Here is a 24,056-nt window from a genome sequence, read left to right on the forward strand (position 1 = left end):
GAACCCTCGTCTCTGTCAGAAGTGCCACGGCTGCTCCCTGCAGCGCTGCCCCGCTTCTGAGCCGTCATAAGCAGCAGAGAAAGAAAGGAAGATTCCACCTTCACCTGGCCACTACCCACCCAACAGCTCAGACAGCTGCCCTCATGGACGGTCACAGAAGGCCCTCCTTCGCAAACACGCAGAGACTTCCCGAGTCCTGCCGGGGATCTGGTCCCGCAGGCCCGGCAGAAGTGGAGGGCTGAACTCTGAGGAACCGGAGATCAGTTATTTTTAGAAGCCCATTTAGAGTTGGCTCGGAGTCAATGTTTTGATAAGAACTACATTTGCACATTTTTAACACGATGCGGAGCAGTTTCCTAGCTACTCTTCTGATTCAGCCTCACCCCAACCTGCTGGAGGTAATACGTGGAAGTTACAGCCTCCGAACCACAAGGCTGCAGGCAAGAAGCACTTCAACCGTGAAAACAGTATTGAAATGGGAGTCAGAGACTTAAAAAACATTCTAAATTTGGCCGAACAAATGCTACATTTTAGTGTTTCTTCCTGCTGGTTGTCCAAGTCTTCGGGTTGAAAGTATTAATTCCTAAATTTAAATCTGGGGTCGGCCAATTTTTTCTATAAAGGGTCAGCTACTAAGTATTTTGGACTTTGTGGGCCATATGTCTCTGCCCAAATTACCTCACTCTGCTGTCACAGCTGGAAAGCAGCCTCGGCTACTGGGAACAGGGTGGGCATGGCTGTGTGCCAATAAAACTTTATTTACAAAAACAGGCGGTGGTGGCAGGCCTTAGTTTGCTGACCCGTTTCAAAGTGGTTCAAAAGATCATAAAAACATTCAAAATTCTCAAAGATCCTCGTTTTACAGAAAGCCTGAGAGAAGCAACTTTCACATCTAAAACAGAAACTGAACACATGCATTTCTAAGAGTTAGCAAAAGCGCACCAGCCCCTTCTCTGTGAGCGAACCTCCAAAAGACTAATGACAGAGATACTTGTAATTAAGCTACATGTACTAGTCAAGGCCCAGGGGAGAGGAGACCCCAGAGCCTGATGTGTCTTGAAAACAGCACCTGGAAAACTGAGACAAAACAGGAAGAATGTTTCCTTGGGTGCTGTCATTCTCTCTTTAGCAAAAGAACAAACAATGGGAAAGTTTAACATGAGAGCAAGACTAGCACATGAGCCCCGGCTCACAAGAAGGTACCCTGCAAGGGTACGTGTGTGTGTTCGTGGGTTTAAGACAGCCACTTCTCCCTCCTGCCCCCCTGCGCGCACACACGCTCTCTTCCTGGCACCGTACTTGAACAAGGTCCAGGGAAACTTGGGCCACGCAGAAGTCTGGCCTCTCTTCTCAGACCGAGGGACAGGGTCTAGGAGCAGTAGCTGGGCTGTGAGGAGTCCCAAATCGCCAGACCAGCGGTCCCGCCACGCCGCCAGAGGACCGGGCATCTACCAGACACCTCGCCTGTGGATCACAAGTCTCCAAAAGGAGAGCTTTAGAACGGATCTGTTCTTATCAACAGGATGTAAATGGATCTGGGGCACCTGGGTGGCTCAGTCAGTTGGGCATCCGACTCTTGATTTCAGCTCAGGTCATGATCTCACAGTTTTGAGATCGAGCCCTGTGTCGTGAAACCAGCTAGGGATTCTTTCTCTGCCTCTGCCCCTCCCTCGTGTGTACTTTGCGCTCTCTCAAGAAGAAAAACAAAAAAAAAAAAAAAAAAAAAAAAAAAAAAAAAAGAGAAAAAGAAAAGAAAGATACAAACAGATGCCAAAACACACCAAAACTAGCACTTTGGTCACTCTGAAATCTTGCAAAGGGTATATTAAATTATACCTGCTGTCCTGGGGGTGAGGGGTGGGGTGGAAGGGATCAACCATTTTTTTGGCCAAGTAGAGTCCTCATATAAGCTTGGGAAGCATCACCACAGAACATCAACTACCCTGGACACAACCCCAACCTTCCACACTGATTGGTCAGGGACAGACATAAAATCAATGACTTCTGGGTAAACGGCAGCATGCGACATCAGAATGCTACCATGGCACCAATCAGGCCTTTGACGAACTGCTAGCTCATCGCTAGGAGTTAGGTAAGGTATTCCCAACATCGGTGCAACCGAGACATTTGAAATCCAAGAGCAAGAAAACAACAAATAACAAAGATGGATGGTAAGTACATAATGCAAAAGCCAAGTAATAGATAATTATTCTAAATGCATTTCTGCCAAGTTGGTTGGGGGCCAAAATATCTCCCTGAAATCTTTAAAGGTCCTGTCTTCCCCTTTAACCACCATTACTCTCTCTCCTTCCTTCCTCCTTCCCTCCCCCTCCCCCTTCCTTCTGCCTTTTCTCTCCTACTCTTCCTAATGTACAGAAGCATTTCTAAAATGAACCATTAAGAATTAGAAAGCAGCTTCCTACCACCGTTCATAGCGAGGCTTCTGAACCCTTTCCACACACGCCCGTCTTAACCTCTCACCAGGATAACTTAAAGCCACAGGACCTTTTCCTTTCAAGCTCAAAGTGAAGGCTTAAAAGAGAAGTACCCTTGGCCTTGTGACCTGGGAGAGACCTCTGGGAGAAAACAGATCAGAGTAATCATGTGACGAGAGAACATACCGGCCCCTTACCTTTTGTCCTTTATCCTTCTGAAACACAAAGACGGGCGGAGCAATGGCAGGTTTTTCTGCAAAAAGAAAAATTGGTTGTTTTCCCCCCAACACTATATTCATACAGTAAACAAAGCTACATTTGTTTGTAATAAGTTAAAAGCAAAAACCAAACCCGATATCAAACTAGTAACTCCAAAGAACGTCAAAATCACTTAGAAAATGGTTTCTTAAAGTAGCCACGGGGGCGTGTTGTTTGTGAACATCTGACACTTAATGTTAGGGTGTGTGCACTTTTCTGGTGCATGTTATACATCAAGAAAAAGGTTGCAAGACTCTCTTAGAACAGCCACGCCAGTGATGGACAGAGAGTGGTGGGGAGGGCGGCACGCTGCAGGGTATCCAAGGCAATGCCGTTCTGCGCCATCAGCCGTGGCCTTGCAGGAATGTGGCACAGAGATGTCAGACCTTTACGTGGCATCTCCTGAATTTCAAATGCTGAAGACTAGTTTAGGTTTATCTTTTTTTTTTTTTTTTTTTTAATTTATAGGCCAGCGGGGGCCGGGGGATAACCAGACTGCAACCTCTATCCACACAGCTCATGCTCTTTGGAGAGCTTACCCTGGTTGAGTCACCTGACATTCCACCTGGATCTCTAAGTGACTGCCCATTAAAATAAAAAAAGGATTTAAGGAGTTGCGAAAATTCTGAGTCCATCTTGCACAGCTGTTGTGGAAGGAAGACACCCTTTGAAATGTTCAGACACATGATGAGACCTATTGTTCTCAGGCAACACCATTTCTCTCTTACCCAGGGGCAGCTGAATCTACAGCCCTTTGCCACTCGTGCCTGCGTGGATGGCAGCGGGGACTGTGGGTGAGGACTACGTTCACCCGTGGGGGCAGGCCCGGATGCTGCCTGCCTCATTGCCTGGGGGTTGGGTATGGTGGCTCTGGGTGCACCCAGGGCCCTCGTCAGCATTCAAAGCCTCGAGAGCAGACAATGGATGGGAAGCGAGGGGGAGGATCATGAATATGGGGAGCATCGCACAGCCCTGCTGTTGTGGAGCCCTCGGTCCTGGGAAGCCAGGATAACAGAAAACCTTCACTTACACCAGCTTTACCCAGTAGGACCGCTAGGTGGGAGGGGACACAACCTCTGGTTCCAGAGCGCAGTCGTGTGGGGAGTGTGGGGAGCTGGTCATAGCGGCTGGTCTAGAGAGTCAGGAGAACTTTCCTGAGAAGAAGTGGCTATGCTGAAGTCCAAAGAGAAGAGGCCAGAGGGGCTTATACGGTGACGGGGAGCCCCAGGGGCAGATGATCTCTGTGCTAAAGATTCGGGAAAGTGCTGTAAAAGGAGTTGGGTTCAGGTTCAAAGAACAGTGTGGGGAGGAGGCTATACAGAGACACTACTAGTCAGGAGGGAATGGCGATCACCCACGCTAAAGATGGGGAGGGGAGGAGGTGGGAGGAGGAAAAGGGACAAGACTGAGACGATCAAAAGGACACTGGCCCACTCCCATCCCCCCAAATTTTCACTCTTTGGAGAAGGAGAACAGACACTGGTCTTGACTTGGGGGCAACAGCCCACTGATGGTGGCCATTCCCTCCACTGTGCTCCACGCGGCACCTGAGTCCCTGAGTCTGATCCACTGTGACAGTCCTCACCACACACAACCCACGACGAACACTGGGGTGATGACACGGATGAGACCAAAGTACACGGGAGGCGGCTGGGGGACGGAAGGGTCGCCTACGAAGCTTCCACGATTCCCTAAGCAGCCATGTCCCTGGCACAGGGGTTGGTGCTGCTTGACAAACCCACGTGAATGAATGATCGAACGTGCCTATGCCAGACAATAAATGCCAGCGACGGAGGGGTGGAGGGGCCCTGGGACAGCAGCAGCTTATCCACACTATTTCTACTCTGGGGGTCCCCAGAAATCTTCGGGCCGCAGATCCAGGCCTGGACCTCACTTATGCCTTAGACTCCCAGCCGCTGCAAGGAGCTAAGGCACACTGGAGGGAGTTGTGAGTGTGGGCCGGCCCTGCATCCCTCCAACCCCTCCCCATTTCTTTGGGGAACCACCCCTCCCTCGTGCCTGGGTTCTAGGTCTGAGGACGTTCCCCCAGGGGACACAACATGTAAATAAGCCCAGGCCACTGACAGTGAACGAGACTTGGGTCTAGGACTTTTGTTGGAGCTGGTGAAGGGGTGCTCTGTCTCTGCTGGGACCGCAGAGCTGGTGGAAGGTAACCCTGGGGTTGCGAGCAGTGTCACGTCACCAAAAGGGACCTTGGACCGGAGTCAATCCAGTGGGAAGCAGAGCTGGAGATGGGAGGAGGAAACTGAATCCTGGAGAAACTGGTGGAAGCCGTGGGTCCAGCCCAGCCCAGAGCTAACCTCACCTCCACTGGACTTTTCAGTTAAGCCAACAACTGCTGATTTTTGCTTAAGCCAGTCTGAGCTTAGTTTCTGTCTCTTTCTCTAACAGCCTCCAGCCTGAGAGGAAAGGCGTAGCCACCGCAGACTTAACTAAACACACACACTACTCTGTACAAGAAACCTTGCACGGCCTCTCGGTGAAGCACAGATTCTCTTTCTTTCTCTCTCTCTCTCTCAGGACATATGACCACCAGATACACTAAGTATTTATGGGTTATGCTCTATCTCCCCTACTAAGACATCAACTCCATGAGATCGGAGACCGCCTCGTTCCCCTTGCTGACTCGTGGTCTGAGATCAATACTTGGCATCAACAAATACTGGATGGAGGGAGAAGTAAAGGTAAGGGGGTGCTGGAGAAAATGGATGGAAGGCCACTGAGGAAGGACTAGAACAGACAGAGAACCAACTGGATGGCAGACGAAGAGCTTTCTGGTGCTGGGAATTATGTCGGCACCCAGAAGGGGCTGCAGTGATTTGGGCAAACGAGGGAGAGTTGGGCTGCCTCTGGGTCCCTGGGACAGGACAAAGCCACAGGGCAGGTCAAGGCACGAGCAGGGAGAGGTCCCGTGTGATAAGAACAACTCTGCACCACAACCGGGCACGCTGCTCAGCTGGGGTCGGAGGGAGGCAACAGAGGCGCCACGGGGGCCAAGCTGTGAAAGCGGCTTCCTGAAGAACTGCAACCCCGGCAGATACTCCCTCCCCAGATCCCGGCCTGGGTCCTCCACTCCCACGGCAGGCCATCACTATGGTAGTTAAGAGCCTTGTTGCTGTTTCCCCACCTCCGCTCTCACTCCCTGAAGTCCAGTGTCCGCACGGCAGCCAGAAGCCCTGGTGTGACACACACACTTAAAGCAGCACTGCCCTCCCAGACGGGGCGGAGTCCCCCCCCCCCCCCCACAGGCGGCCCCCACCTGACCACTACCCCGGCACTGCCCGGCCTGCTGCGTCTGTCCACCCCCTGCACGGCCTGTGGTCTGTCACGCTCTGGACGTCTGCTTGGAGCACATTCTCGTCTCTTCCGTGGCCTACACTCATTCGGGCACAGGCACTGTATCCCTTTGCAAGCTCCGAGTTTGAGCTACATTCCCGCCCCCTGTGCGCCTGGGCATGCTTTCGGCCTACACCCACCACAGGTCACACTGAGGCTGCCTGTCAGGGAGGCGGAGAGACCACGGATGCAGCATCCCTGGCTCATCAGCCGGTGCACACCACGAAGCAGCAGCCGATAAATGTTTGAACTGAATCCCCTCTGCACTTTTTCACACGTGTAACACTAGCTGCTATGTAATCACGTCAGTATTTATTGAGCCCTTAAGCTGTGCAAGGCTCTACAGGAACAATGGGGAACAGGAAGTCAGGAGCAGAAAACCTCAGGGTAAAACACCTGATGAAAAGGGATGGGTGTGTTTGTATTCGTGGCCTGGAGCTTGTGGGGAGTAATTTGTTCGCTGCACCCCCCCAACATCTACCCCCCACCCCTTGGCAGCTCTAGAAGAACGGGGGGGGGGGAATCTGTTGTGTTCACCGCTGTGCCTTCAGAGCCACACACGTAGTAGAGGCTCAACACGAGGTTCGAGGGAATGAAACGTCACTAGGATGGTGACCGGTGAGGTCAAGGCCCTCTGGGACCCCCACTGATGGTTTGGTGACTGTGACAAACCCAACCACTACACTAACCAAAATGTGGTCACAAACTTCCGTCAGTTCCCCACCAAAAACACAAAGCACCAGAGTCACACAGATTTCATTTCCACTGGGCTCCAGGAGGGCCGACGTCCATTAAGTCTGCAAATTAGTGCTGACGTTACAAAAGGACAATTCAGATGCACCCCATTCCAAGGAGGAGCGCCCCACACTCACCACAGCAGCCACAGACTTTTCTTAACTGGCTCCCATCAAACTGCCTCTGGTTATGTCACTGGACAAGCAGACTTCACTCAGCCAGCTGAAACCCAAGTTTGGGGAATGAACAGGGGACAGAGCAATGAGGCTTCTGTGACTTTTGCTTGAATTCCCAGCCCAGCCGGTCTGTCACAAGCAAAGGGAAAAACACCACCAGAGATTTCTAGACATATCCGGGCCACCATGAAGACCGAAAATATGAAAATGTTAATCAAATGCCAACAATTTGATCCAGATTCTGTCAACCAGGTGTTCTGTTTTGTTCCTGTAAAATGCTCTCTGATTGAAGGAGTTTGGAAAGAAGGAGCTCTCCTGGGGCATTGGCTCAACACATCAGCACAGCAAGGGTTAAGAAAATCAACAGTAAAGAAACCTGCTTAACCAAATGTTCCCCAAAGTTGTATGACCAGGGAACCCCTTTCCTCATCCCCTCCCCGATGTGAGGCGTGAGAACTGTATCCTGTGGATGACCGTGGCCAACACTGGTGTGTGAAGTGGGGTGCGATTCGGAGCCCTCGAGCGGCTCCCACTACAGTGGGCTCCACCGGCTGGGAATGTGGGAGGTGCTCTGGCCTCCGTGAAGCTCTCAATGGCACTGCGTGCCAAGTCCATGGTGGCTGCTGCCACGTCCAAACCCTCCTCCACACGCTCCTGCCCGGCTCACGCAGTCCAGGCGACACCTAGCCTGAGCCCAACTGTGATCCCAGATGCTGATCAGGCCCCAGGGCGGGAAACATCTCCCAACCTCCCAATCCCCAGCAAACAGCAGGGTGGGGGGCACTGGCCAGAAGCAGAAAGGAGTGAACCCCCGGGACATCGGGCCCACAGGACCTGCTCTCCCTCTGGTCCTGTGTCCCGTGCCACCCTCCACCCAACTGTGAGGCACAGATGCAAAATGGGACTGCCCAGCTGTAATCCCTGAGGACGGGGGCCGTCCTGGATCTGGTCTTTGCAGTCATGGTGACAACACGGACAGGCAAGCCCAGTCACAGAAAGGCTGCAGAGTTCTTGTTTCAAACCTCTGCCAGATGTCTGGGACTTCTCCACACACCCCCCCTAACCCGTCTTCAGGCCGGTGCTGCTCCCAGGGGCATTGCTGACACAGCCCTGACTGACAGGACACTCTACGCCACCCAGCAGAGCCTGGGAACCACTCTGCCTGCTGCACATCTCGCTACATTCATAGCTTCAATCATAATATTCATTCGGCAACTCCACACACCCGAGTGCCCACTGGGCGCCAGGCCTCATGCTGGCCTCCAGGGTGTGGTGGTGACAAGGAGAGATGTGTCCCCTGCCTGCCAAGAGCTGACGTTAGACTTCAGTTGAATGTTGCAACACAGAAGAAGCACAAAAGCGACTCGAGTGCAGAGCAGGGGCATCCAACCTGGTGAGGGTGTGGAAAAGGAGTGGATCCGGGAAGGTTTCTAGAGGGATGTGCCATCCAAGCAGAGAAGGACAGCAGCATCTAGCCAGGTGACCAGGAACGGGCATGAGGAGGGCAGCAGAAAGCGAGGAGCACCGGGAGAACTCAAAGGTCAAGGTGGTGTCTGCTCTGTGCCTGCTACTCTACTAATGCTTGCAACATGCCAGCTGACTCCCGACCCTCAAGGACAGACAGAAAACAGACCACCCCAGCCCAGGGCCACAGGAGCACAGTGCGCCCCCTGCCTTCACCGGATCCCAGGTTTGCACATCTACATCTGCGAGGTCTAGTGTAAAAGCTCCTGGAAGGTAAGCACCAATCATTCAGGCAGTTCCTTTCTTTTTTTTTTTTTTTTTAATTTTTTTTTTCAACGTTTATTTATTTTTGGGACAGAGAGAGACAGAGCATGAACGGGGGAGGGGCAGAGAGAGAGGGAGACACAGAATCGGAAACAGGCTCCAGGCTCCGAGCCATCAGCCCAGAGCCCGACGCGGGGCTCGAACTCACGGACCGCGAGATCGTGACCTGGCTGAAGTCGGAGGCTTAACCGACTGCGCCACCCAGGCGCCCCGAATATTTTACTTTTTTTTTTTTTAACATTTATTTATTTTTGAGACAGAGAGAGGAAGGCAGTTCCTTTCTTGAAGACACGAGTTAAAGATGGCTCCAAAGAAAGAAGGCGGGGGTCCCTGACATGCAGGCTCCCTCCCGACCCAAGGGACCACAGACCACTCTCCCTACAGGGAGCACAACTCTCTGGGTAAAAGGTTCGGTGGGGGGGGGGGGGAGGGGTACCTCCAAGAAGGCAGGCCCTTCTCCTAGGGCAGAACTGAGCTGGGGCCCCGGCTCATAGAGAAAGTCCTCAGATGCCTTGGGTGCAGGCGAAGGAAGTCCTAAAAGCCTTACCCAAAAGTCATGTCCATAATTTGATGTATGATATCTGTGTCAGGGAGAGGGCCCATAGAATACCTCCTGAAACAGTGGTAAAGAGGCTCAAAATGAGAGAGTTTTAAACAAGTCCCATACTTGAGAGAATTAAAACACTGGGCTTCCTGGTACCGCCCCTATAAGTAGGCCAGGGACCAGGACTCAGGGTTTTACTTTGTCTTTTCTGTCCAGAAGCTGACTGGTGGCAAAACCCTAAAGAGAAAATGACATATGTACCTATCTCAGCGGCAGCAAGAATGCAAGAAGGAAAGGGGTGCAGCAAGAATGTTTTGCATGGAAGCCAGTGTAAGAAGGAAGAAGAACCCTTTGGGGGGCAAGTAGGTGACGGCAACTGCCCAGATGTGAGGAAAGGAGGTGGAGTCCCTGCCACCGGCTGCAAGTGTGGGAAGGAGAGCACGGAGCTGGCCTGGACCCCAGAGGTGGCTCCGTGACAGAAGAGAATGCTTCTCCACCTGTGGGTAACAGAGGTCCTGGGATTGGGATCCCATCTTTAGACTTCTCCCAGCCTGTGTCATGTGATTCACAGCAAGGACATTCCTAGTTGGGGTTTCCCAAAACCCTGGGATGGTTTCATACGTGGGTGAGCACTCAGAGGGGGTATATTTATGGGCTGGGCAGGCACTCCATGCTTGATATGCCTCACCTCCCTGAATCTTTGGAACCACTTCTGGAGGGAGGTCACACAAAGGTCTTTATTTTACAGAGGAGAAAATGGAGACTCAGAGGCTTGAGTGACCCAAGGTGCCGCCAGGTCTCCAACTGCATCTGAGCTACGCTGCCAGCCAGGTACCAGGGCCAAAGGGGGAAGTTACTACTTCAGTTTGCATCCTTCCATATTTTCCGCTTGGCTGGGCCTTAGAGCTTAAGATGTGGACACTCTTTTCTTCTGAGAAGTAATAACATCAGGAAGAAAGCAGCCGCCAGTTAACATTCCAGAAAAGCACAAAGGAAACCAGACGGTGCGTGATGAGTTTTGCGGTGACCATCTGCCTCAGACAAGGGTGCTGTTAGGCCAACAGCAGATCCCTAGGATGGCCAAGGACAGAATGAAGGCACAGTCCCAGGTGTGGACGCTCTACAGTGAGACAAGGTGCACTGACTTCATCTTTCCAGTGTCAACCACACAATGCCCTGCAGAACATATTCAGAATCTAAGCCGAAAACCCATGCTCTCCACGCTGTGCAAGAAGTAAAGTACACAGACACTACCAGCAGGCCCGCCCTCCCAACAAGCTTTGACACCCCCAGTGGCTGCCTCCAACCTTTGTCTCTCAGGACTGTCTGTTAAACTAAACAGAAGAAAATATGTAGGCCCAGGAAAACACAGAGAAGGGAATCTGGAATATCTTTGCCTGTTCTGTTTACTCCCCTCCTAAATGATGACTCAAACACCTGCCAGGAAACGGCCCCCATCTGGAAAGCCACTTGGAATTCTTGACCAAAATGTCAGCAAGGTACTTGTGTAAAATGAGCTTTAATCCTGGGCTGATGTGTCTTAATCTTCTTATCTGTGCAAAAAATATGGAAAGCATCTTGGCAACACAAATAACAGTCTGTTAAGATGTGACAACTGCTTTAATCCTACAACACTTTCTATCTCAACCCTTCAAGTTATTTCTTTGCTCAGGAATTATTATAAACAGTTCAGTGCAGCAACATAAAGGTGAATTTGTCACTGATGTGTCAACTCTATTCGCAAACTAATTCTCTGGTGAAGAATAGATAATCTCAAACATGCTGTTGCTAGGTGATGCCTCTCTTTTTTTTTTTTTTTTTTTTTTTTTTTTTAAATTTTTTTTTTTCAACGTTTATTTATTTTTGGGACAGAGAGAGACAGAGCATGAACGGGGGAGGGGCAGAGAGAGAGGGAGACACAGAATCGGAAACAGGCTCCAGGCTCCGAGCCATCAGCCCAGAGCCCGACGCGGGGCTCGAACTCACGGACCGCGAGATCGTGACCTGGCTGAAGTCGGACGCTTAACCGACTGCGCCACCCAGGCGCCCCTAGGTGATGCCTCTCTTGATCTTGGAGTCCCAAATGCTCAGTGGCCACCCAGTCCAACTAGGAGAGGGTGGGGGGCCCCTTAATTCCTTTTTCAGTACTAGAGTATGTTCTTCCCCAAGCAACTCCCAGCTGGCTTCAGGGAGGTCACATAGGGCATAGTTTTGGAGGTGATGCTATCTTTTATTTTACGCACTTCTTTCTGGAATGCTCTCTTCATCCTGCCATTATCTTTACCTACTGAAATCCAAGCCACTTTTCAATGCCGTAATCTATGCTGGGGACGCTGCTGTGTCCCCATACTTCAAACAACAGTGTGAGCAACACGCAACCCACGTTTGCTGAACGGCCTCTACTAGACCCAGCAGCAGGTGCTTCACACACCCAGTCTCATTTCATTTAATGTCATCACATCCCTGTGATGTCCACACTGTTTATCATCTCTGATCTGCAAATCATGAGATAAGACTGAGACGCCTCAGACAGATAGTGCTTTGCTCGAAGTCACAAAGCTGGTAAGTGGCAGCGCTGGGACCAGAACCCTGAGTCTGACTTCCCAGCTCGATGCCTCGGGTCCCCTGAGGCCAAGCCCAGGGGCCAAGCCTCACTCTGCCGCCTTCTACACAAATCGGCCCTGCAGTCGAGCCCTTCTGTCCCTCCCTCTCCGCCCCAGTCGCCCAGACCGTAAGTGGCTGTGACAGAACCTGTGCTTTGGGCACCTCTGCGCCTTGAATCCAAGAGAAACCCCATACACGTATTAAATAAATCATACAAAGTCAGCAGCTTCACCAAAAGAACGGAATTCAGGGAGCCAGTTTTGCCACACGTTTCTAACTCTGCCGCTAGGTGGCGCGACACAGGCAGAGCTGAGGTGAAACAAAAGTGGCCGAAGGCTGGGGGAAAGTTCCAGGAAAGACCACGGAAACCACCCCCACAGGAAGGAAACCTAAGGACTACAGAACTTCTGCTGAGGCAGCAGACCAAAACTGATGAAATGCGGGCTCTGATTTTTGTGTGCATCCAAACTGGCCTCAACCACTTGTGGCTGGGATCCTGGGCACTGCAACTTACCTTCCCGGTTCCCTGGCCGTCTAACAGGGATGGTGCCATCCCCCAGGCAGTCCCAGGGAGGGTTAAATGGAATTACGCACACAAAGTGTTTCCGGAGTGGCTGGCACACAGCGGGGATTCCACCTCAGCATTACTATCATTATTATAATTATACCCAGAAAACTGCAAGCACATTGATGCCACCTTAAAGCACGGGTCTTGGATTCAAGGACTGGATCCAACCCCCAGGTCCCCAACAATGATGAATGCCTCAAAATGTGGCCCCGTCTAAAGCTGCCCAGATTCCGGGACAACTCAAATGCTCAGTTGTTCAGAATCCCTCAAGCCCTGACCTGAAGGAAGGCTAGCCAGTTAAACCCTGCTTGCAGCCACACGATTTACTGAGCCTCTACCATGTGCCAGACACCATGTCTGGCACTGGAGACAGGATGAACGGTAGACAAGAGGTGCTATAAGGAAGGTAAGACAGGGTGGTGGGAAAGAGTACCGGGAGAAGGGTACTGTAGGGGGAATGGTTGGGTATGGCCTCCCTAAGGTGTCATTTGAACCTCAGACATTAAAGGAGTAAGGCAGGTGAAGGCAGAGTGTGTTGTGCAGAGGGCATCCCAGGTACGAGAGTCCTAAGGACAGAAAGAATTTAGAGGCTAATGTGGCTGGAGAGTTAGAAAAAACATAGTAGGTGGGGTTGGGGTCCATGGTGAGGAGTCTGGATTTATCCAGTTTAAAGGGAGGCCAGAGGAGGAGACCAAGGAGGGGAGTTTGATCTGGTTTATATTTGTATTTATTTATTTAAATGTTTGTTTATTTATTTAGACAGAGACAGAGAGTGAGTGGGGGAGGAACAGAGAGAGAGGGAGACACAGAATCCGAAGCAGGCTCCAGGCTCCGAGGTGTCAGCACAGAGCCTGACACGGGGCTCAAACTCACAAACTGCAAGATCATGACCTGAGCCGAAGTCGGACGCTCAACCGACTGAGCCACCCAGGCGCCCCTGTATTTATTTATTTTTTTAAGTTCATTTATTTATTCTGAGACAGAAGGAGGGAGGAGCAGAGAGAGGGAGAGACAGAATCCCAAGCAGGCTCCAGGCTGTCGGCGCAGAGCCCGACACGGGGCGCGATCTCATGAATCCTGAGACCATGACCTGGGCGAAAATCAAGAGTCAGATGCTTAACTTACTGATCGACCCAGGCGCCCCGACCTGGTTTGTATTTTTAAAGGATCTCGCTGGCAGTGGTCCTCACACAATTCTTCCTATTTTTGTGTGTGAGAAAGGTTTGGTAATAAAATGCTGGGGAACATCTCCCTGGGGGTGGTGAGGAGGACAGGTCTCATGGAGGCAAGCACAAAAGAGGGGACCAGTGAGGAGCCTTCAGGAATCATCTAGGTGACAAGTGGTGGGGCAAATAGCAACCCGGGCTAGTCCTGTGGCCTTGGAGACGGGGCAAAGTGGGTACTCTGGCAGACTGTGGAGACTGAGCTGGCTGGTGCCTCAGCTGTGGGGAAGACAGAGGATGGTAAAGGGGCCGTGAAAGTACGTCTTGCTCACTCAGTGGCAGACGCTGTTAGCTAAAACAAGCCTGTCTCCTGTGGCTATGAGACCCCACAAGCAGGGGGGCCCTCCGATGGTGCTGATAATGACTGATTCAGGCCCTGGACTCTTAGATCCCCATGGGCTACCGCCATCTACACCACGAGATATCCTTTCCCCTCTGAGTAAAGGGTGGTCTGTGTCCTCACAACCTGAGAAAGCCAAATTCGCAAAAACCATGTGCCCCATTCCCACTCTGCTATTACAAATGTGACACAGCCATTTTCTGGGTCAGCAAATTCCTGAAATTCTGTGTGGCAAACCTGGGGGAGTTCAACTGCAGCAAAGGCATTTTAAACTTACTACACAGAGCAAGGCCTGCCTTCTAAACACGTGCATGGAATAACCACTCCCATCTCTGCAAATACCAAGTTCTCTTTGAGAGGAACAGCCAAGCACAGTGCCCTACATGGGCCAGTCTTCCGGAGGAGAACTCGTGCCCGTGAAGTCAGTGCTACTGACCCACCACAAATGACTGACCGTGGGCTCCCAGGCCAAAGAATGGAAGGAGGCACACTGTCCCAGTTGACTCTCCCTGCTTACATGGCCTTTGGCCCCAGCCCCTGTGAAATGGAATGGCCCGAACCCAGAGCATCTCTGAAGGTCCTCACATTGAACTTGAGACAGTGCTGAATGAAGGTCATGGTTCCTCCTTAACAGGGATATGAAGTACACGATCCCGCTCATCTGCCAAAAGGCCACAATGGAAAAAGGTTGGGAGGGTGAGCCCTAAATTCCAGTTGGTAAACAATCTATTCCTGCATAGTTTTATTTCATTTCATAACCCACTGCTTCTCACCCATGGGTGATGGGCCCCTTGGGGACAGCAGGCGATGGCTGGAGATACTTCTGGTTATCACAGTGTGGGGGAGCTGCTAATGGCACCTAGTGGGTGGAGACCAGGGACGCTGATCAGTATCCTACAGCGCACAGGAGGATCCCCAAACCATAAAGAATAATCCAACCCCAAATGCTAACTGTGTTGAGGTTGAAAAACTTTGCATTAATTATTTTGAAAATACTGCATTAGATCCTAACTTGCATTATACACTAAAGTAAGTTCCCAGTAGGTCAGACGGGACAAACTGGGGTGGTCCCTAGCTTTTGTGAGTCACCTCTCCTCTCCCTCCCCACACTCTGTATTTAAATGTGTGCCGCATCCTAGGACCCAGTAGGTCAGATGATTGGGTAATGTAGTTTCTTGGGACTCAATGGACTCCCCTAACCCAGGGGTTCTTAAAACTCAGGCGATTCTGCCCAAGGGGACATCTGGCAACGTATGGAGACGTTTTTCCTTTTCATGACCGGGGGCAGGGGGTGCCACTGGCATCACATAAAGGCCACAGACACTGCTAAACATCTTGTGATGCACAGGACAGTCCCCACCAGTCCCAATGTCAATTATGCTGAAGTGGAGAAACACGGCTATAATCCCAAGGCAGCTTTCGCTCTACTTGGACATCCACCAGAAGAGTAACATCGGGTAGTAACTGACAGCACATCTCCACATGCCAGTGGGTCAATTACCCGACACACGTTCTCCCTCAACAATGACCCTCAGGCTTGATGACCATCATCCCCATTCTACAGATGCAGGAACAGAGGTCAAATATGCTGCCCAAGATTCTGGGCAAGTGAGTGGCAGAGGTAAGACACAAACCAACTGTGCCACGAGGAGTCAACCAGAGCCTGCCAGGCAGTCCTGGGTTAAAATTGCCCCAGGCTGGAGAGACGAGGGAGAAACCCATGCCGATCTCACTACAGGCTCCACGATCACATGCCAGCAGTGCTCAAGCTTCTTGGTCTCGAGACCGCTTTCCAGGCTTGTAAATTATTGAGGATCTCCAAGAGCTTTTGGAAATGTTGGCTACAGCTGTTGACACTTACCATGTTAGAAATTAAAACCAAGAAAATACCGAAACGTTAACTTATTTAAGGTAGTAAGTCAGTAAGGGTTTAGCTAAACAATATATTTTTATGAAAAATAAGTTTTAAAATAAAAGAAAATTAGTGAGAAAAGCGGCATTAGTTTCCATTTTGACAAATCTCTTTAACGTCTGGCTTAAGAGAAGACAGCCAGTCTCCTACCTGCTTCTACAGTCCATCTGTGGCTGTACCACACTATTGTAACCTTTGGATAAACCGCCACTGTCCATTCACAAGAGAATGGGAATGGAAAGGGCAAACAATGTCCCTGTATTGTGATGAAAATCGTTCTGAACTTGCAGTCCCCTTGAAAAGGTCTTGGGGACTCCAAGAGGCCTCTGGACCATCTTGGAGAATTGCTGCCATATGCTGTTCTCCGAGTCCCAGCATTCTGAGGACAGTGAATCCTGAATTCATTACAGAGCCGTCAAAAGCTTTATGCTGAGGTTCCATGTTAACGTGCAGAGACAGCTGCATCTGAGACGTGGTACAATAGGGCTGAAACCCAAATGCCAACCAAGGTCAGGCAGGCACCGGAAAAGGAGGAGGTGGGCCAGGTCCCAGGCCACTCGGTGGGGACTGCGGTGTCCCCGAGGGCACACAATCTATCTTAAGGGCGGCAGCTGCTCCTCAGTCCTGGCCACTCATTACTGTGCAGGACCACTGGAAGAGGCTGGTTCCTGCTTTTCAAGAGAAACCAGAAACCTGGATCATTTTTCCCCCTGAAATCTCTAAATTCTTAAGCGTTGGTCCCTAATTAAAAACAAACAAACAAACAAAAACCTTTATATGGGCCAAATTAAACATGTCTGCTTTCCCCTGAAAGAAGTTTGCCACTTCTGCCTGTGGTTTTTGACATTGGCTTCGTATCATCAAACATCTGTGGAGCTTTGTAAAACTACAGACACCCAGGACCTCCTGCAACCATCGCTGATGGGGCGGCCCAGGCGTCAGTTTTTATTTCCCTCAACAGGTTCCTTAAACAAGTGTGACATGCACTCAGGGTTAAGATTCAGGGCATGTACTAAGCAATAGCACCCCAAATGCCGAGACTGCCAAGGACAAAGCAAAGTGTGGACACGTGGGGGGCTTTTCTAAGGCCCTATGCTATTTGCTGCCCTACCAAGTAATGCAAAGTCATACCGAACACGGCTCCACGGGACCCTGGAAGGGTAAGGTGCACAGGTGGCAAAAACAAATCCCCTCCACACAAAAGAACTCCTGCTGCTTGCGGCCATCTTCACCAGCACCACCAGATCCTGAACAGATAATGATGCAAACCCACCTGCCTCCGGACTGCTTCCAAGTACCATGGAGAGCTACCACGGCCACCTCTGCTGCCTGCCTTCTCAGGGTTCTCCCAACCAGAGAAAGGCCCGTCTCAGATCCCCCAAATGCATCCCATCGCTCCCCAAATGGTCCTCATCTCCCACTCCACCCTGGCCTGTTCCCTGTGCGCGAACTCACTAACAAGGCCGGAATTCAACTGGCGCCTGAAATGCCCCCTTTGCCACTGCCACACGTCACTCTTCCAAATGCCATTCTGAACTTGTCTGCTCTAGACTCACTTCATTCCTGCTGCCTCCACTCGCCCCAATTCCTCCACAGTATAAACACACACCAGGCCCTGACTATCTCTGATGCCCAACGACCGTGCGAGGGTAAGAGGACTGCTTGGGCAATCCCATGCACAGTTCACGCAGAGTTCAAAAGTTCTGCAGAACTACGACCTTTTCTGTCTACACAACGGAGCCCAAACTTAAACTGTCTTCAAAGTCTATAAAGATTCCACAGCCTCTGAGGTCGCATACCACTTCACTTAGCCTAAAAGTTAAGTTTAGGGCAGGGGAAGGGGACGGCGAGAATTGAGCGAATTGAGAATTCTAACCATTTGTGGAGTTCTGGATCCACCATAAAAATTCACTGGCATCTCATTCTCTCAAGGGTCAGGCTTTATGTCAACAAGTAAGGTGAAAACTGAGAAAAGCCAAACCACCCTTGAAAATCTCCAGAGTGACATTTGGTCAGGCTACATCTGAGCTCCTCAACTGAGGGCAACTTTGCCCCTCCAGGGAACACTGGGCAATGTCTGCAGACACTCCTGGTTGTCATGTCTGGGGGAGGGAGGAGAGGGAGAGAGGAGATCAGAGAAGCTGACCAACATCCTACAAGGCGCAGCACCACAACAAAGAATTACCTGCTCACAAGTGTCTACTGAGGCTGAGAAACCTGGGCCACACGATCGGACGGAAGGCAAGGCCGAACCCAGGAGGGCGGACAGCCCAGCTCCAGCTGGCCTCCCCTCACAGCTCACCCCGGGGGCCATCTCACTCAGCGGGCTGGATTCACTCGCAGTATTGACACTCACTTCTTGCTCTCTTTCTGCTGAGAATTTAAGCCAAACCAGCCTGCAACAGGAGTCCACTGTAGTCAAAAATAGCTACCTTCTACTGACTTTATTACTGTGTGTGGAGATAGGCATTAAATAATTTATATGCATTAATTCATCCAATGCTCAGAGCAACCATGAAATAGACATGATTATCATGATTCTCATTGTACTGGTGAGAAAACGGAGGCTCAACGGGGTTAAGATATTTGTTCAAAGTCACTCAGTGAGTACACGGCAGAGTCAAAACAGAAACCCAATTCTCGGTAAGGCAAAGCCTGTGCCCTGCCATTACTTTATACCAGTGGGTTTCAACTGAGGGTGATTCTTCTCACCCCCTGCCCTGGGACGTTCTGCAGTGTCTGAGAACACTTCCGGTTGTCATGACCCCCGGACAGGCGTGCAGGGGAGGGTGTGTGCTACCGGCATCTAGTGGGTAGAATCAAGGACAGCGCTGTGCTGCTAAAGGTCCTACAGTGCATAGTATAAGCCCTCACATCAGAATCATTGGGCTCAAAATGTCAACAGGACCAAAGTTAAGAACACTGCTTCATACCATCTCCCAGGTTTCCACCACCCATGTCCGCAGGCCAGCGAGGATTCTTACGTATCTGGTATCTTTTAACACCGGGATGTGGAATGCGAGATAGCCTATAGCTCAAATACACTTTACTTACCCCTGCCCATTCTTTACCTTTACCAGAGACAAAATTCTGCCTTCAAATCTTGACATCCATCTATGATGCAGAATAACTCCAGGGACAGGACGATTAATGAGCTCAGGATATATCAACAGCAAAATGCCAAGGAGAATAGAATATCCCTGGATACCAGGATAAACACAAACACACACACACACACACACACACACACACACACACACACACATTCTCCCCCTCTCTCCTAGAAAAGCATTCCAACTGGACTTTAAAAGTCGCAGACTACTGGAGTACTAAGAAAGGGCTGTGGGAGTTGCTGTCACCATCCCTGAAGAGATCACCATGGCAACGAAGGCCAACAAGATGCTGTATTAGATACACAATTGGAAACGTTTCTTTGTGCACTAGCACAGCACACCTAACCTGTCCTACTCAAGCCAGTGGTTCTCAGCCCTGGCTGCCCGTCTGAATCACCCATGTTGCTTTCTCACTGCACAAAAGCTCAGGGCCCACCCCACATCTCACAGAATCGGAGTGGGTGGGGTGTGGGGATTGAGCCTTTGTTGTTTTAAGAGAGCTCCCCCCGTGATTCTGTCGCCCAGTTCAGGTGTACAGTCACTGCCTCAGACTCACACAGAGGTGGCAATGGCCCAGGGAAGAGAGACAGAAGGGTAGGGTGTGAAGAAGGACCAGCTTGGAATACCAGTTTGAAAAGACAGAAGCTAAGAGAGCATCTGACTGGAGATTAAACCAGCAAGAGGAAAAGCACGCATCCTTTAGGCAGTCCCTAAAGCTTCGAAATGCATAGGCGAGAAAGCCCTGCTTTACATAGCAGATCATAAATTAAGCATCCTAGCAGGCTGTACAAGCCAAAAAGCCACTAAGATTTGATATCCTGGGGACAACCATGCCAGAACTGGTGTCAGACGCAAAGTACCAAGTGTGTGTGGCATTTATTAGGCAAAAACTTTAGGTGCAAAACATTCCATTCCTCTATTTTATACTTACTGTTCAATTACGCAATCAGTAGCTCATATGTCAGCACATATGCTAGAAATGGTATCCCTGGAGAACAGGAACCCATGCTTTCCCCTTTATGCTCAAAGGTATACCTCACAATAAGGGTCCTCACTGATGGATTCATTCAACAAACATTTCTTGGATACCTATGTTGCGCCAGGCACTGTTCTAGATGTAGGGAATCCATCAGTGATCGTGACAGAAAGAAATCCTTGTCCTCGTGGAGCCTATATTCTTGAGGAGGAGTAGTCAAACAAACAAGTAAATTTAGCATTTCAGATGATGGTGAGTCTGTGGAGTGGAATAAACCAGGATAAAGGGAATAGGGAATGTGGATCCAATTGCAAATAGGTAGGCAGAGAAGTTCCCCATAATAAAGGAACGTCTGAATAAAAACACGAAGGAGTGAGCCACAGGGATATCTGGGGGAAGACTGCTTCAGGCAGGGGAAGCAATGGCATCACGGAGGGAGTGGATGGTCCACTCAAGGGACAGTGAGGAAGCCAGAGCGGTTCACGCAGAACAAGTCAGGGAGAGTGTGGGGGGACAGGAGGACAGGGAGGTATCAGGGGACTACTCTGGCTGCCGGGTTGAGTTGTTAGATGGGTAAGGATGGAAGGGAGGCCCAAGGGGTGGAAACCAGCGTTGGTGGGGAGAAGTGGGCACCTTCCGGAAGCACATCAAGATACAAGTGACGGGATTTGCTGTGGCATGTGAGAGAAAGAGAGGAGTCACAGGTGACTTCAAGGTTTTTGGCCTAAGCAATTCCAAGAATGGACTTGCCACTTACTGCACATGGGAGGAAGACCGTGGGATGGGCAGGTGTTGGGGGTGGGGCGGGGGGGAAGATAGGGATTTTGTTCAATGCACCCTCTAGACATTTAAACACAGATGTTGACTACGACGTTGGATATGTGAGTCTTGAGTTTGTGAAAATTAACAACAGGATAAACCTCACTAAAGTGGACCTGTGGGCTAGAAAAGGAGGCCAGAGGAGAACAGACATTAAAGGGCGACTTGTCAACTACAGCCTCCAACAGAAGAAACATCAACAGGAAACAATGATCAACTACACGCCCTGACAGAAGAGGTACGTTGGGTCTCCTGTAAGAAATCCGCTGCCCCTGCAACTCAGCCAATGAGAAACTGTCATCATCCTGCTCGTTTTCCAACAGACTTGCAATTCCAAACAACTTCTCCCAACTGTCCCCTACTTCCTGAAATAATGTTCCTGTCCTTTGTTGGGAGACTGACTGGCCTATGGTTTTGCCATCGCTTGCTTGTCTTAAATTGCAATTCTCTGTTATTCCTGAAGGAGCCCATCTTGCCAGCTAAATAGCTAACGGTATTATTTTTCAGAGGAACGAGCCCAAGAAACCGAACGGGCCATATACGTAAATACATAAAGTGCGTCGTATCGGCTCCCATTTATCCACACCCTCTTCTGCCTTTAACTAGATCTCGTGAACCGGAATGCGCCAACCCTCCGTGGCTCCTCTGTCTCGCAAAAGAGACACAGCACAGAACGGCAGGGGGTGTGGGTGTCTGTATGGGGGGGCACATGGGCGCTGAAGCCAGACCGCCTGATTCACATCTCCGCTCCTCACGAGCAGCGTGACCTGCCCTGGACAAGGGACTTAACCACTCCAACTGGGTATCCTCACCAAGAGAACAGCCTGATGGTCCCCACTTCGTGGATCTTTTGTGACCAGTATTACAACAGGATTCAAGACTTTGAACGGGGCGTTGGAATCATCCCCAACGCTCCGCCAGGGCGGGCAGTGACTTCTTTCCTGCCTTCTTACGGTTCCCTATGGAAACCTGAGGACACCCTCCAGGAGGAGGGAGCACGGTGCAGGGGAATCAGGATCAGGCAGGTAGATAGGTCGCCTGAACTACACTTGTGCACCTAGAGGAACGGAGGGAGCTAAAAACAGGTCTCGGAAGTCCTGAAGCCACCGCGAATATCAACACCACTATTGATTTAAGCCGACATCAGCTTATGGAGTGCCTTCTCCGGGGGATTTGGAACGGTAACCTTGTTAAAAACGCTCGGGTGGGATGTCAGCGCTCCAGAGAGGAGGGAATTCACACTGTCTCTCTCTCTCTCTGTCTGTCTGTCTGTCTCTCTCTGGCAGTGTGCAGCAAAAAAGGGCCAAAAAGCAGCCAGGGCTTTCAGCGGTCCATATCCTGCGGCCAGGCCCAAATGCAGGGAGACGAGGCGTGACTCTCAGGTCGCCACTAAGGATGTGGGGGAACTGGCGGGAATTGGGGGACCGAGTTCAGGGTGGGGGGTGGGGGAACAGACCGGGTGCCCTCCATCCTCGGCGTGGGGCAGGCCCGCGTAGGACGAGAACCCCACAGGATTCGGGGGTGGGCCTGCTCGGCGCCAGGCCAGGGAAAGGGGCAAGCCCGGTCCCCGAGAACGAGGGGGTGCGGGAGGGAGCGTGGCGCGCTGGACGGCCACCAGGCCCGGAGGTCTATTTACATCTGAGGCCAAGGCGCTAGGGCCGCGCCTCCCGCCCCCTTCAGGCCCCGACCTGGCTCGGGAGGCAGAAGGGCCTCAGGGCCGTGCCTCCCGCGGCCTCCCGCGGCCTCTGGCCGGACGGTGGCAGGGCCGAGTCTGCCGGGAGTGATGGGCCGGGCCGGTGAGCCCAGCCTGAGGGGACGCAATGGGGGGCGGCTGTGGGGCCCGCTGGGCCGCTATCCCGGAGCACACAGGTCCCCCACACTCCGGGGTGCTCACCCCTCGGGCTTGTGGCCCCTGGGCCTCCCGCCGCCCGTTCCCTGGCCGCCAGCTGGCCCCCGACGGCGCCTCCCCTACCTTCGTTCGCCAGGTCCGCCATTTTACTTCCTTAAGCCCTCCCACAAGGCCCCGCGCCGGCCCGGGCTCGCCTGCTTTCTGCCAGAAACTTGCGCGCGTGCGCACTTCTCAAGCTGACTCTGAGAGAGGCCGGCAGCTCGCGCCTGCGCGCTGAGCCCGGCGCGGAGTCGTGCTCCGGCTGGCGGTCCGAGCCCAGCCACGCTCCGAGCACGCGCCTGCGCACTAACTGCCCCCCTCCGCCTCCTTTTCCCGCCGACCAAAGGGGCGTGGGCAGGGCGGGGCGCGTGCGGCGCGAGCCTCGCGCGCGTCGCCAGCGACGCGGCGACGAACGTTCTGTGAGGCGGGTGCGGAGGGAGCCCGGTTTCGACGCCCCGACTTCCTGCTGGTTTTCCGGGGGTTTCTCGCGGTGGGAGCGTGAGCCGCCTAGGGAACCGCGACCGAGGAGTCCCTAGAGGTGAATCTCTGCGTCTGTGTTTGGCGGGGGCGGGGGACTGCGGGGCGCCCCGTCCCCTGCGGCATCGATTTCGCCTTCTGAGTGTCCACTACTTTGGACCAACGTTTTCCTCCGGCCACATGGGGCGGTGGGGGGGGGTGTGGTCAGAGGAGGGGGCAGTTGGGGGGGGGAGGGAGGGGTGTGGACTGGGGGGCGCGGCGCGAGGGACGCGGGCTCCGGACGGCCAGACATCGCGGGCCGGGAGCGCGCCGAGCGGGACGTCGCGTTTCTCCGCCTGCGAACCGCGCTGAACAGCCCCGCGGGCGCGGGGGCCGCTTCTCGACTCACTCTCGCGGCGTCTCTCCGAACACATCCCCGGCTTTGCTTCCCCAGGCGAGGCCACCGCGGCCTCGTCTCTCCCGGGGTCGCCGCGCCGCCTCCGCCCTCCGCCCCCGGGGAGCTCTGGGCTCTGTTCGCGCGCAGCGGCACGCAGGCGACTCCTTACAAGACGCGGATTCGATCAAGGGCCCGTCTTCCCTCAACGCGCCCAAAGGGCTTTCTGCCGAATTTGGACCAAATCCCAAGTCTCCTCCTAAGGCTTACGAAGCGCCTCGCGCGCCTCGCTCATCGCCGCGTGGCCACGTGGGTCTCTGAGGCCTCGGGGCCTGCCACGCCCCTTCCAGCCTCAGGGCCTTTGCACCTGCCGATCCCTTCGTGTCTCCGTGCGTGCGTAACCTGGTTTGAGTCCCAGCTCCTCTCCGCTTCCATTAGATGTGGCCGCATCCCGTTGGTGAGCTAAGAAT

At 52.2% G+C, this 24,056-nt stretch overlaps 1 protein-coding gene across 6 annotated transcripts in view; it reads right to left on the bottom strand.

Moving 5' to 3' along the window:
* The window catches only part of RANBP3 (RAN binding protein 3), a 55,833-nt gene extending 32,916 nt beyond the window's left edge, over positions 1-22,917 (bottom strand). For all 6 annotated transcript variants that reach the window (XM_030292845.1, XM_030292835.1, XM_030292829.1 and 3 more), the window contains exons 1-2: positions 22,821-22,917; positions 2,633-2,688 (exon numbers count right to left, since the gene is read on the bottom strand). In XM_030292845.1, the coding sequence (XP_030148705.1) occupies positions 2,633-2,688; positions 22,821-22,842 (78 nt within the window). In that variant the 5' untranslated portion in view covers positions 22,843-22,917. The remainder of the gene's footprint in view (positions 1-2,632; positions 2,689-22,820) is intronic.
* Between the last annotated feature and the right edge of the window lie 1,139 nt (positions 22,918-24,056).

This window comes from Lynx canadensis, chromosome A2, assembly GCF_007474595.2.
Source record: "Lynx canadensis isolate LIC74 chromosome A2, mLynCan4.pri.v2, whole genome shotgun sequence".
Taxonomy (NCBI): Eukaryota; Metazoa; Chordata; class Mammalia; order Carnivora; family Felidae; genus Lynx; species Lynx canadensis.